The sequence below is a fragment of the Miniopterus schreibersii genome, assembly GCF_964146895.1.
Source record: "Miniopterus schreibersii genome assembly, chromosome: 8".
Lineage (NCBI taxonomy): Eukaryota > Metazoa > Chordata > Mammalia > Chiroptera > Miniopteridae > Miniopterus > Miniopterus schreibersii.
Window position 1 is genome coordinate 19807931 of NC_138109.1, and position 13652 is coordinate 19821582.

At 34.5% G+C, this 13652-nt stretch overlaps 1 protein-coding gene across 2 annotated transcripts in view; it reads right to left on the minus strand.

The window, feature by feature from the left end:
• The window catches only part of ZMYM6 (zinc finger MYM-type containing 6), a 30112-nt gene that overhangs the window by 9492 nt on the left and 6968 nt on the right, over positions 1 to 13652 (minus strand). For both annotated transcript variants that reach the window (XM_081145697.1, XM_081145696.1), the window contains 10 exons: positions 10767 to 10941; positions 10486 to 10671; positions 9034 to 9184; positions 8493 to 8608; positions 7567 to 7836; positions 7252 to 7402; positions 6204 to 6376; positions 3717 to 3864; positions 2371 to 2511; positions 1896 to 1933 (listed from right to left, as the gene is read on the minus strand). In XM_081145697.1, the coding sequence (XP_081001823.1) occupies positions 1896 to 1933; positions 2371 to 2511; positions 3717 to 3864; positions 6204 to 6376; positions 7252 to 7402; positions 7567 to 7836; positions 8493 to 8608; positions 9034 to 9184; positions 10486 to 10671; positions 10767 to 10941 (1549 nt within the window). The remainder of the gene's footprint in view (positions 1 to 1895; positions 1934 to 2370; positions 2512 to 3716; positions 3865 to 6203; positions 6377 to 7251; positions 7403 to 7566; positions 7837 to 8492; positions 8609 to 9033; positions 9185 to 10485; positions 10672 to 10766; positions 10942 to 13652) is intronic.

Consider the following 13652-nt stretch of genomic DNA (forward strand, 5'->3'; position numbering starts at 1 on the left):
GAATCTAATGTGGTTTGTATTTTCTCTCATTTTTTTCATTGTGGATTTCTTTCTTTTTTTTAGACTTTTTATTGAATTTATTGGGCTGACATTAGTTAATAAAATTATATAGGTTTCAGGTGTACAGTTCTATATACATCATCTGTATATTGTACTGTGTGCTCACCACCCCAAGTCAAGTCTCCTTCCATCACCACCATTCCCCCATACCCTCTTTTCCTTCCCCCTACACCTTTCATTGTGGATTTCTTGCTATGCTGACACGCTATCTACCTTTTGCCTTGCTACCATGGAGCAGCAATCCACATTTGAATCATCTTCTTCAAAAGTAGCAACTGTTGCTGAAATATAGCTGACAGCTCTTCACCTGCCCTCCACCCAAGACCCAAATCCACGGGACCTTTGTTTTTCTAATTCTAGCAAGTCTTCCTTTATTAATTCATGGGGAACAACCCAAGTAAAATTTCAACACCCCTTCATTAACCCTGCACAAATTTACCTTCTTTACCACTTTCATAGATTCTTTATTAGTAGGGATTACGCTGTCTTCCAAGTTAAAGCCTCTTTAAATTAGGGTAAAGCTGAAATGTTCTGAAAGATTTGGAGTTAGCAGATATAGCTTGCCTGCTCATATTTTTATTGGTGTTTTAAAATATGTTTTTATTGATTTTTAGACAGAGAGAAAAGGACAGGGAGAGAGAGAAACATCGATGAGAAACATCAATCAGCTTCTTCCTGCACGCCCCCTACTGGGGATCAAGCCAACAACCCGGGCATGTGCCTTGATCATGAATCGAACTGGCAACCTCTTGGTTCATGGGCTGATGCTCAACCACTGAGCCACACTGGCTGGGCTCATGTTTATATTCTTAATACCTTGGTGGCCTTTAAAATTGGAAAGCCAGTTATGACTTATAGTAAACCTTTTTTGCCTCACTGTCACATCCTTTCAAATCATCAAAAATACTTCATGCCTTAGCATAGACGATAGCTTGGCCTTAGGAGTTCATTATGTCAGCACTGATCTTAGAGGTATGTTGCCAGAATTTTATCCACTTATTCCATTATCTTGCCTGGTTATAAGATAATTTTGTGAACTAAAGGGTGGACCTGCTTTAATGATGCTTTGGGGTTTTTTAGCATTATCTCTAATATTCGGCAGTATGCACTTTCCTAAATTAACAGAATGAGATATGGCAGCAGTTGTCTGGCCTTCTTCACAGAGTTTTATCACATTTAACTTCTGTTCCAAATTTATTAAATTCTGGGCACACTAACACTACCACTTAATGTACCTGAATGACATTGTTATTTGATATAAAAAATTATTTTTAACTGTATCAAGAGCAAATGTTAAGAGAGCATTTGAGATGTTAAGAGTCAAATGTTAAGAGTCACCAAAACATTAACCTAAGACCTACGACATTAGGTTCATATGATCTTGATAATGAATGATAGGAATTTTGTTTTCCTGCTACAGTGATGCTGATACAGGACAATAATGACACAGTTTGTAACCTTTCAGCCTGCCAGATTTGAAATTATGCATTTCTTTAAAAAAAAATGTTTTTAATTTTGGCAAGTCTTTTAGACTTTCTAGTCTAAAAAAAATTACTTGAATGCAGTAAAAGAGAAGAATAAGCAGCCAGATGGAATTAACAAGTATTTAAAGAAATTAAGGAACCAGACACAAATAATCAAATAAATCAGGAATGCATTCTTATTAATAATGTAATTTTAAGATTTGAAAACAAAAGTTAATGCATAATATATTACTCCAATTTTTTAAAGACTAAGCTGCAAACAGAAATGTACTCAGATATATATATTAGAAGGCTATATCCAAAATGAAAATAAAATGGCATTATCAGGCAAATATTAACAATAAAACTTACATCTTCAATGATCTTTGCTGCCTCTTTAGTAACTGCACCTGTTATAAATTAAAACATACATTATTATTATCCCCAGAACATAAAGAACACTAAAACCAAGAAGTTACTTTCCTCTTACTAAGGTGATCTAGAATCTAGTCCAGAATTTCTTAAAAATAATCCAAGAAAACCCGGCCTCAGTATCACCTAGGGTCCTTGGTAAGGTAAGGATTCCTGGGCTGCAGTCCCATCTACTCTATTAGATAGACTCTCTGGGGGTAAAGGCAGCTATATTAAATAATTTGGGTTCTTAAAACAATAAACTATACATACCATTTCCTTCCCTATCCATTCCATTCCACCCTGCTTGCTACCTATTCCCCCAAGACAGAGGAGCATGTTTCCTCATATAAATGTAAATAGTACAATAACAGCTTTGCATACTAAACAACACTCATTTCCACAGTCTAAACAAATGTCTTTACACCAAGCATACCTTTTAAAACACTGTTTGTGTTCCCTGTGGGCTGGGCAGGAGGTACTTTTGCTAATGACACCACACTGGTTATAACTGGTGTTGTGTTTGTCCTTGCAGAAGGGAGCTCCATTGAAGCAGTTGGTGGCTTAGCAATAATCACTGATTAAAATAAAAAGGTAAGACCTAGTATAAACAAAAGGGTCACACACACAAACCCTGTTTGACAACTAAATGTTCAAGATGCAATGCAAGTATCTAACTGTATAATGTTGGGTTGGGTGATTCTGGTCAGATTAGTGTTCATTAGGACTTAAAGAGAGGCTGATTCTCTAAAATTATAAACTTCAAATGATATTTAACAGGTAAAAATATAGCTATTAGCTTCAGGGTTAGCTGGGCCTTTCTATTAGTGACTATTAAAACTCCTACACCCATCTTGCTTCAAATAAAAATTTAACATGACAATTTTTATAAGTTGGTGACATAGCTGTCCATCCACATAGAACATTGGTTTTCTTAACCAACTACAAAGAATGAAAATTCTACCACCTAACTAACCTCAGGGAAGGGATGATAACATAAAAGATTAGCACAAGGCATATCTGGATTAAGGTGATGATTAATAAGACTGCAAAAGTAGACAAGAGCCACACTGTAAGGAGCCAAAGCACATGGGTTCTGTCAATTCAGCAGCACTCCAGGCTTTGATCAGAGAACAGAATATCAAATGTTTTTCATCTGAGTCAGAGAAGTCCTACTTCAGGGAACTACTTTAAAAACATGCCACATATCTATCTATTCATCTGGATATTTTGACCACATTAGCTGTCCTACTTGCAAAATTATTTTATTCTTAGCTAAGAAAAACTTTGCTACCCATGAAGAACTGGTCTACTTTATTTTTTGATATAATTAATGGGTTGTTCTTTTTTCCTTGGCTACAAGCAAGCTCTGGATCAAATCTTACGTGTCACAGCAACTATATTAACATATTTGTATCTCTCTCTTTGTTTGTCCCAATTTTCCATTTTTATTTCAAGTTTATTAATGGAACAGAATATATCCCTTAGTGTTAGTTACTTATGTACAGATAAATTCAATCAAAAGCAATCAAATCTAATTTACTATAAAATTAGTGCTTCTACATTTATTATTCTTGGTGTGTTAGATTACAATAGCAAAAAGTATCAGGATTAATTTTCCTTCAAGGGCAATCTTTAAGGAGTCATACAGGAAAATTTAAGGAAATTCAAGCTATCTGCATCCAGTAAAGTTTTTTTTTTATTATATTATTTACAATTGTGTATGCTGATAGTATATCCTAGCACTAACATAAAAATCCCATTAGCCAAGCTTAATTTTACCTTTTCTTTGTGAAAGAGGGTCATTTGTAATTTGCTGATGACAAAACGCCAAGACACAAAATAGATTACAGAAATGTTTGATGTTTCCTCGCCATTTTATGGACTCACTTAGCTTACCCTGTCGTTTACAAGCATCACACTTGGCCATCTGAGAAAAAAATGTAAGACAGGATTAGGCTTAAAACTATAAAATAATGGAAAGATAACATTATTATAAAACTGGAAGGCACTATGAAAACATGATATATGAGTCAGTTGAGTTCACAAAATGTAAGATTTCTACCTTAAAATATTGTGGTTATTCTCCGATGATATATCCAATAAGGGGTTAATATCCAAAATTTGTAAAGAGCTCAAACAACTCAACAACAACAAAAACAATCCAATTTAAAAATGGGCAGAAGACCTGAGTAGACACTTCTCCAAAGAGGACATACAGATGGTCAATAGACATATAAGATGCTCAATATCACTAATCACCCGAGAAATGCAAATTAAAACCACAATAAGATATCACCTCACATATCTCACACATGTCAGAATGGCTATCATCAATAAATCAACAAATAACAAGTGTTGGCGAGGACACAGAGAAAAGGAAACCATCATGCACTATTGGTGGGAATGCGGATTGGTGCAGCCACTGTGGAAAACAGTATGGAGTTACCTTAAAAAATTAAAAATGGAACTGCCTTATGATCCAGTGATTCCACTTCTGAGCATTTATCCGAAGAAACCCAAAATACTAATTTGAAAGAATATATGCACCCTTATGTTTACTGCAGCGTTATTTACAATAGCCAAGATATGGAGCAACCCAAGTGCCCATCAACAGACAAGTGGATAAAAAGCTGTGGTACATACATACAATGGAATATTACTCGGCCATGAAAAGGAAAAATCTTACCATTTGCGATAGCATGGAGGACCTAGAGAGTATTAGGCTAAGTGAAATAAGTCAGTCAGAGAAAGACAAGTACCACATGGTTTCACTTATATGTGGAATTTAAAGAACAGAATAAACAAACTAATAAAACTGAAACAGACACATAGATAGAACAAACTGATGGCAGCCAGAGGGGAGGGGGAAAGGCTAAAAAAAGGCAAAGGGATTAAGAACTACAAAATGGTAGTTACAAAAGAGTTATGGGGATGTAAAGTACAGCATAGGGAATATAGTCAATAATACTGTAATAATTATGTATTGTGCCAGGTGAATACTTGAAATATCAGGGGAATACTTTGTAAAGTATATGATTGTCTAACCACTACGCCATACATCTGAAACTAATACAAAATAATATTAAATGTAAACTGCAATTGAAAAATAAAAAATACATATTGTGGTTAAAAATATATATTCTTAATAGTTTCATATAGCTACCCTCAATCAAGAGACTATAAAAGTTGATCTCCTGCCTAGCCAACGTGGCTCAGAGGTTGAGCATCAACCTATGATCCAGGAGATCGAGGTTTAATTCCTGGTCAGGGCACATGCCCAGGTTTTGCGCTTGATCCCCAGTCAGGTGTGTGCAGGAGGCAGCTGATGAAACACTATCTCATCACTGATGTTTCTCTCCCTCCCGTTGAAATCAACAAAAACATTAAAAAAAAAAAAAAAAAGTTGATCTCCTGTTTTCAAAATTACCAATGAAGGAATCTAAAGATAGGCTCTATTTTTAAAAGATTAAGAGGCAGCATATTGCAGCAGGAAGAATAAAGACTTGATTCACTTAACAAATATCTAATGAGCTATCCTTTGTCTTAAGCACTGAGATAGGTCCCAGTCACACAATTATGAAAAAGACATACCTCCCCTCAAGGAGATTGTATTTTGAGGGAGACAAATAAACAGGTGATTTCCCTGGAGTGTTACAGGTGCTAACTGTCATTCACCAGCTTCTTTAAAGACACGTTACTGGCTCTTTTTCCTTATTTATAAACTGGCAATAGTATACCTACCTCTTGGGAGTCTGCTGAGGATTAAATGAAATAACACTTATGAAGCACTGGACATGTGTTAGTGCTTCAATTAACTGCAACTTTCATTGTTAACCTTTCAAAAAAGTAATTTTTTTAAAAGGAGGTAGGTAAGGAGGTCAGTCATAGTCATTTGATCTATGAAATGAGAACAAAGTCTGAATTCAAATTCCTCAGAGTAACCTTCTGTACAAGAGGCTTAAGGCAACTTAACGATGTAAAGTTCTAACTTAAAAAATCTCAAAGTTATAACTAAAGTCAATGTGCCCTACAAGAAAGCAAAATTTAAAAGGAACATATCCTCGAATGACAACAAAGCCTCCAAAAATTCTATTCTCTTTACCCCAAAGATTTCAAGTTTATAATCAACTGAATTTTGCTTTAGGAACTCATAGTTTATTTTACCCAGTTCTAAACACAAAATTTTATTCACATAATCTGAACATATTTTAAATAGAAAATAATTTTTACAAACTTTAGAAAGCCAAAGAGTTATATTATATTTACCTGATAAAACAGAACTGTAAATTTGGACATGCAGTCTTCACAACAGAACTCTTCTAACTTGCCCTCCAATCGGTTTTCTACCAAATTAGGGGATGTCTGGGAACAATAACTGCACATCCTACAGTAGTTTCCCCATCGTTCTCCAAAGTCACGGGCAGAGAGGTATTTGCAAACTGAGAGCCAGAAAGGATGAAAGGAAGAAACATCAAATTTACATTAACTTGAAGGAGGTAAAGTTGAGTCTCTACAGCCTTAGATGCCAACTTTAAGTTAATTTCTAAATAAGGGACACAATTATTTGCCTCTAGGTTAAAGAATAGTGTCTATATTCACAAAACAAACTCCTATCACCTTTTACATATACTCTAAATATTAGGCCATCTATATTCAGAGGTATACAAGTTTCTTAAGCCAGGAAGCCGTAACTGCTTGAGTACTCTCTTCACAAATGGGTGCAAGAACAAAAAGATCTCTGAAGTCATAGCTAAACTTATGAAGGGATTTTCTGTACTCTATACTAATACCACTTATCTAACTATATATGTCAGCTGATTTCACAACAGAAACTTTGCAGGCCAGAAGGGAGTGGCAAAAAATATTCAAAGTGATGAAAAGCAAGGACCTACAACAAAGATTACTTTACCTAGCAAACCTATCATCTAGAATCAAAGGACAAAGAGCTTCCCAGACAAGAAAAAGCTAAAGGAGTTCATCACCACCAAACCAATATTACATGAAATGTTAAAGGGTCTTCTTTAAGAAGGAAAAAAACAAAAATATGAACAATAAGATGGCAATAAATACGTATCTATCGACAACTGAATCTAAAAATCAAAATAAATGAACAAGCAGAACAGAAAAATACAAAATAAAAATAAAAAAATTGACTTTAAAGTGAGTTAAGTATAAACTCAATTAAAAAGCCTTCAATTATACCTGATAAAATAAAAATTACTTGAAAATTGATTGTGGATTAATAATCAACCTCATAATGAATACTTCACGACAATCACGCGCTCTGTGGATAAAACTGAACTTTTTCCTTTACCTTCACTACAGAATGGCTTATCAACCCCTGAGAATCGTACAGTCTCCTTTATAATTTTCTGTAGTTTACAGTAGTCGCACATTGCTATAACTTTATTTTTCTTTTTGTAGTCATCAGAGCAAGTCTTGCCACAAAACAGAAACATTTTACCCTGCAGAGAAAAAATTCATTAAAACCTAATTAAACAGTTGCTTTATCTTTAAGAAATCCTTTTCCTTCTCATTTCAAAGCAAATTAAGTGATTATCAAAGATGAAAAGACAAAAATACTTCTTGGGTAAGTTTAAATTCAATCCCTTTCATGATCTCTCTTTACCTTGTAGAAAAGAAGTTCTGGTTTTGTGGCAAACAGGTGGTTACAGTGCTGACACTTGAGTTTAACAACTGCATGGATTGAAGCAACTTGCTGGGGTTGTGCAGCAAGAGACTGGAGACTGGCTGCAGCAGAGCCACTGATGGCGCAGGGGGAAACCACAGAGGTGTTACCTCCTCCTGCTGATACTGCTGGCCCGGAGGGCGCACTTACTTGGCCCTGAGTCAGGGGCACTGCTGAAGAATTTGTTCCTTTTGGCTTGTTAAATACATTCTGAATGAACACAAGGCAAAGATTTTAACAACTGAGAAATAACAGAACTCGATAATTTTCATTTTCTCATTTTAATAAATTAATTCCCATGCAAACATTTCTTTAATATTTATAAAGTAGTACATAGAGTTTAAATGGCATACTTCCAAATAGAAGGACTGAGAAATGCAGGCTTTCTAGACAAAGACCTCTAGTATATATGATCCTAATAAATTAGAGCAGGCCTCTCCTTTCCCCCAAGATACCCCTTCACCTGCACTCCCATCACCAACCAGCCTCTGATGGCTATTAAGAGCACAGTGGCCACCAGGGCTGTCTTTCTCTTTAGTGCCAGGGACACTGCATCAGGCATCTTCCCACTCTGGAGGATCTCTAAACTCTACTTTCTCGGAGAGTGAAGAGAAAATGTGACAAGTGAAGGCTTACAATTCCATGCCAGGAGTCATCATGAGTGTATTTGGCCCAGGATGAGAGGAAGGAACACATGAACACATCATATACCATGTATCCAAACCATACCCTAGCTTCCATAGTTGAACAGAATTTTTTTCTAACTTAAATTTAATCTTCTACAAGTATGGACCTTCAGCAGTTAACATTTTGCCATAGATCAATGCCTAAGAGAACTGCAGGGGTAAAATATTGTTAGATCATACCTGGAAAGCCACAACACAACTGGAACTGCAGAAGCTGTATATAGTCCCATTGGACATAGCTAGGTGATACTGAGGGATTGCTGAGGTTTTACAACTATGACACAAAACCTGGACACCTTGGTAACAAAAAATAAAAGCCAATTAATAAGTCACACAGATGAACAAATAATCCAAAAATGTATCAGAATAAAAATACAAACAACAATATACAAAACAAAAATCAAGGAACTTTATAATAACCTGAAAAGCTAACTACAATTTCTTCAAGTAAGTCTCATTTACTACACAAAAACTAACTTGGAATTTATGTGGGGTTATTTTTTCTTCTTTTCACATAGGAAACTAAAAAAAAAAATACCTCAACCAAGGAAATCTGTAAAATACTATTTCCACTTAAAAATCAGTTCTTTGAAACTAAACCAATCTTGGGTCTTTATTTAACCATATAGATAAATTTAGCTTAGAATAAAATGAAAGAAAAGCAGTTATATTCTTCTTCAATAGTTACTCAATCTATAAATTTATCAAATTTAAACATTACCCGAAGAAGTAACTGTCTTAACTCTGTAAGCAGATAAGCAATTAATAGAACAGAAAAGTTCTGTTTTTCCTGAGTCATTCGTAGTCTCAATCATTTCAGCTGAGGGCCTCAATGATTTCCCCAAGGCATACGGAGGAGTCTGGGCTGAATTCTGTTAAGAAAAGAAAATAACGTTCATGTGCCTAAGCATATAGTACATATACACATAAGAGAAGAAAAAAGAAAAGCCACCTACAACCACTGTCTTTGGTTGAAATATTTGAGCATGACAGTGAGGCAACATCATGCATAGACTTTTCTGAAAGTTGGGATGTAGGAAAAGTTTTTTTCAGACAATAAAAAGTACACTGAAGAAAATTACTAACTACTCAGATATATTAGCAACAACAGAACACATTAAAAGTAATGAGTTAGATAGTCATTACATACTTTTCTCATCACAAATAATCAGAGAAGACCAGGTAATGCATGAACCAATCCTCAGTGCAGACTTGGAAATCAATCTAGGAGAGAGTCTACCACCTTTAAGATTACTTAACTTGTAAGGCTCTTCAGGAGGAGATAGAAATGATGTTTAATGTACACTAGGTCATCCTGCAGAACTGTTTCTTTTCAATCTAAGTTCCATAATAAAATATGCCCCTAAGATTATTACTTACATCCTTCTATAAAAATGTAACTTTTTAAAGACCCCAAGTCATTCAGCAATAATTAAATTGACACGGATTGATATACTTAGTAACCAAATGAATGCATTATTAATTACAATAAATAAAAATTAGCTAAAGTATTCTAATGAGGCAATGTTGCCAAAATAATTACAATTCATTCCAAAACACATTAAAATATATATGATAAGGAAAAGATATGTTTTAGATTCACTGATTTTATCACCTTTTGACTTCTGGTCATAATTTATAATAATATAGGGGTTTTCTTTACTATCAATATACCACAACATATTTCAGACTCATAGCAAATCATGAAATTACATGTGTGAATTCCTGGCCATGAAAATCTTAAAAAATTATGTAGCTCACATATATCATCTTACTACCGCAATCAACCCTTACAGTATTAGGATATAGCCAATATTTCTGGAGAGGAAATCACATATCATCAACTGATGAACTGATGGGAAGAGCTCTTTTTTTTTTAAAGAATATTTTATTGATTTTTAGAGAGGAAGAGAGAAGAGAGAAACATCAATATGAGAGCCTAACATTGATTGGCTGCCTCCTGAACACCCCCTACCAGGGATTGAGCCCACAACCTGGGCATGTGCCCTGACAGGGAATCGAACTAGCAACCTCTCAGTGCATGGGATGATGCCCCACCAACTGAGCCACATTGGCCAGAACAAGAGCTCACTCTTTTATTGTGTATTTTATCCCTGTGCAGCCATCTCAGAAGGGGTGAGCCCAATTATATGCAACAGACTAATATTCATACCTGCTTATATGCTGTGACACTTGTTGAAGTAAAAACCTTCTGGCAAGAACCAGAGCTACTATAACAATAACTCCCACAGTTCTCACAACAGTTCATGGTGAGGTTGTTGGTAGAATGAAATTTTGAAAAACAGGCATCACTACAAAGACCATGTACCACATTTTGATACTTAACTTCAAATCGAATCTAGGAAATAAAAACACATACACATACAAAATAAGAGCCAGTTAAAAATCTCTGATCTTTGAGCAGAATCCCAATAAAGGTAAAATGTAACTTACATCAGCATTCTTCTGACACATACTGCACTTAGTTGAAATGCTATTGGTATATATGGTAACAACAGGTTTTTTCTTTAGCTCATAAGAAGAAAGGCATGATTGGCTGCAGAAATCTTTGCTAGGAGAGGAATTTTCAAAGCGGGTTGTGATCACATTCTTTGGATTTAAAATGTCTCTAAAAATAAATAACAAAGGCAAAATGAAATGTGTTCTTCATGATTGTAATTTCTTCTTCTTTGTGAGCTAAAATAACTACATTTACTAAGGGCAGCTATTGTATAGTAGAGAATGGCTGACCCTGCAAAAGGCATCTGGAAACCTGGGTTTAATGATTAGTTCTGTTCCTTATCAGCTGAGTGACAATGAGTGAGGCAATTACTATCCCAATTTCCTCATGTATAAAATGAAGTACATAACACCCAATTTATAGATATGTAAAGAAGAACTATATTTAAAATATATCCAGCCAGATGCCCATGACAAAAATAGCAAGGCTTATAGCTCCAACCAAGTTCCATCCACTGAAGCCAAAGGAGTAAGTGGCTATCCCACACCTCCAGACCATGAAACACCTGTCTTCTTACTAGCCAATAGCTGCCAAGAGTAAAAACATGAATGAGACAAGAAATAAATTTTTTAAAAATAAATTTACATGCAAGATTTGGGAAACAGTGAACTATCTGAGATTAATATAAAAATATTAGCATGATATATAAAGTTTAGCTACAAGTGAAGAGAGCAAAGAAACAGATGGCAGAAGAATACTAAGGCCTGGTATCAGAGAGCAGAACCAAGAACAAGGCAAAAGAACACAAATTACTGAGTTGTTCTGTGAGAAACCCAGAGTTGTTTTATGAGTTCAGTGTTGCAATAAGCACTGACAGTAAAAACGGAGGCTACATACTGCCATTCTTCTGACAAGTATAAAGACTGAAGGAAACAGTCGTTAATTAGAAACACTAGTGCAGGCCACAAAGTAAAAAAATAATGGCAATAATATTATATACTACAATAATGTGTACTTAGTAATTACTATGTGCCAGGCATTATTCTCTTTACTCACATTACTCAATTTAATTATCACAAAAAGTATTATTATAATTGCCATTTTATAAGTGAGGAGGCCAAATCAGAAATGTCTAAGTCACACAGCTGGGAAAGAGTGAAGCCAGAATACAAATCCCAGCATTCAGATCCTACAGTCCATAGACTTAATCATTCCACTGTCCTGCCTCACATCCTGTACCTTTATGATACAGGCCTGTTCATGGTAAACTGTGAAAGAACAACAACAACAAAGTACTTTAATTTTCTAAAACTCACCCACCCTTAAAAACACGACAGTGAAGCTTGGAAACCAAGTGGATGTGCTTCCACATTTACTAACTTTGAAAAGTGATTTTTCTCTAAAAGCAGAGCAATCGAGAATTTTATTTAATAATGTGAATCTGCCAGTGGCATAATGTATGTATAAGTAAACCAATAAGCATGTCTTTAATGAAAATCTGTGCACATAAATAGACATACAAATGCATTCTAAACCTTATGCATCCAAATGAATGTTACACCTTAACTTTGATCTTAGAAAAACCATACCTCTTCCAACATGGCTTGAACATTTTTTTCTAGTTTCTCTTTTAATTTATAAGAATTCTAAGAACTTTTTAATTTTATAGCCAAATATCATGTTTAACAGTATGATTCAGCTTATCTATCTACAATAGCTGATAAGGCATCAAGTAACTTTTGGCAATTTGCTAAAATCAAACCCATGCTGAAAAGACAGATGTGCCACCTTAGTCTAAAGAAATGTTTCATAGGCTCTGAAGGTAATGCTAAATCAAGAGATTTAAATTTCTTTTTGGATAAGAGCAGCACTGTGGTAAAAATTCCCTACATGAATGACTTTTTAAAGAGAGATATATGCATTTGGGTGTATAAATTGTGTTATGTTCTTTAAATTTTAATTCATTTTCATTTGATATTTGACATGTTGAAACAGAATATCTAAAAACAGAAAACTAAATTTACTCCTTCAGATCAGCTTCATGAGAATGACATAAAAGAGTTAAAGTAAGATATTAGAAGGGCATTTTAGAACAAAACTAACTTTTAATATTTAAGTAAAATATTTTAAAATTCCTCTTTCCTTTTTGGAGATTTCCATTTTAACAGGACCATTTTAGATACCTAAGGCCAACATACCAAGCAGATGAAGAAACTGTCCTATATCTCCAAAGTCAAAATAGGTGCCTATAAATTATGTTAAGTATACATAATAATATTAATTTAACTATTAAAAATAATAAGATCCTACTTATTAAGCATTTGCTATATACTAGGCCCTATGCTAACACTGTCTCATTAAAATCTGAAAAAGAAGATACTATTTGCCAAGGAAGAAACTGAGGCTTAGAAAAATGAAATATCTAGCCTAATGTCATACAGCTAGTAAGTAATAGAGCCATGATCTAAAACCAAGCTCTTAACTTTTCCTGTTCTGAATTAGTGACTACTGACAACACACTGAATTCCTAGAATTACATTAACACAGAAATAGGCAAAACATGCCAAATTCTTCAAAGGTACTAAGGTAGAAAAAGAAGTTCATGTGACTTTGCTGTTATTCCTTTCTCTTTCTGAATCTATGCATTATTTAAAGCAACAATGATCCTCAAAAAAAGCTTGCAAGGATTTTTTTAGAAATAAACCCATTATATCTGTGGCCATTTACAGTTTTTACCTTCTAAAGAATTAAATAATTTTCATATATTATTTTATTGTGAGTGATATTATTTTATACTATACTTCAATAACATTCAAGATAAATAACTTTGGTTTGTTGTCTATGATTATAGGATATATGAGTGATCCTACAATTCCCAC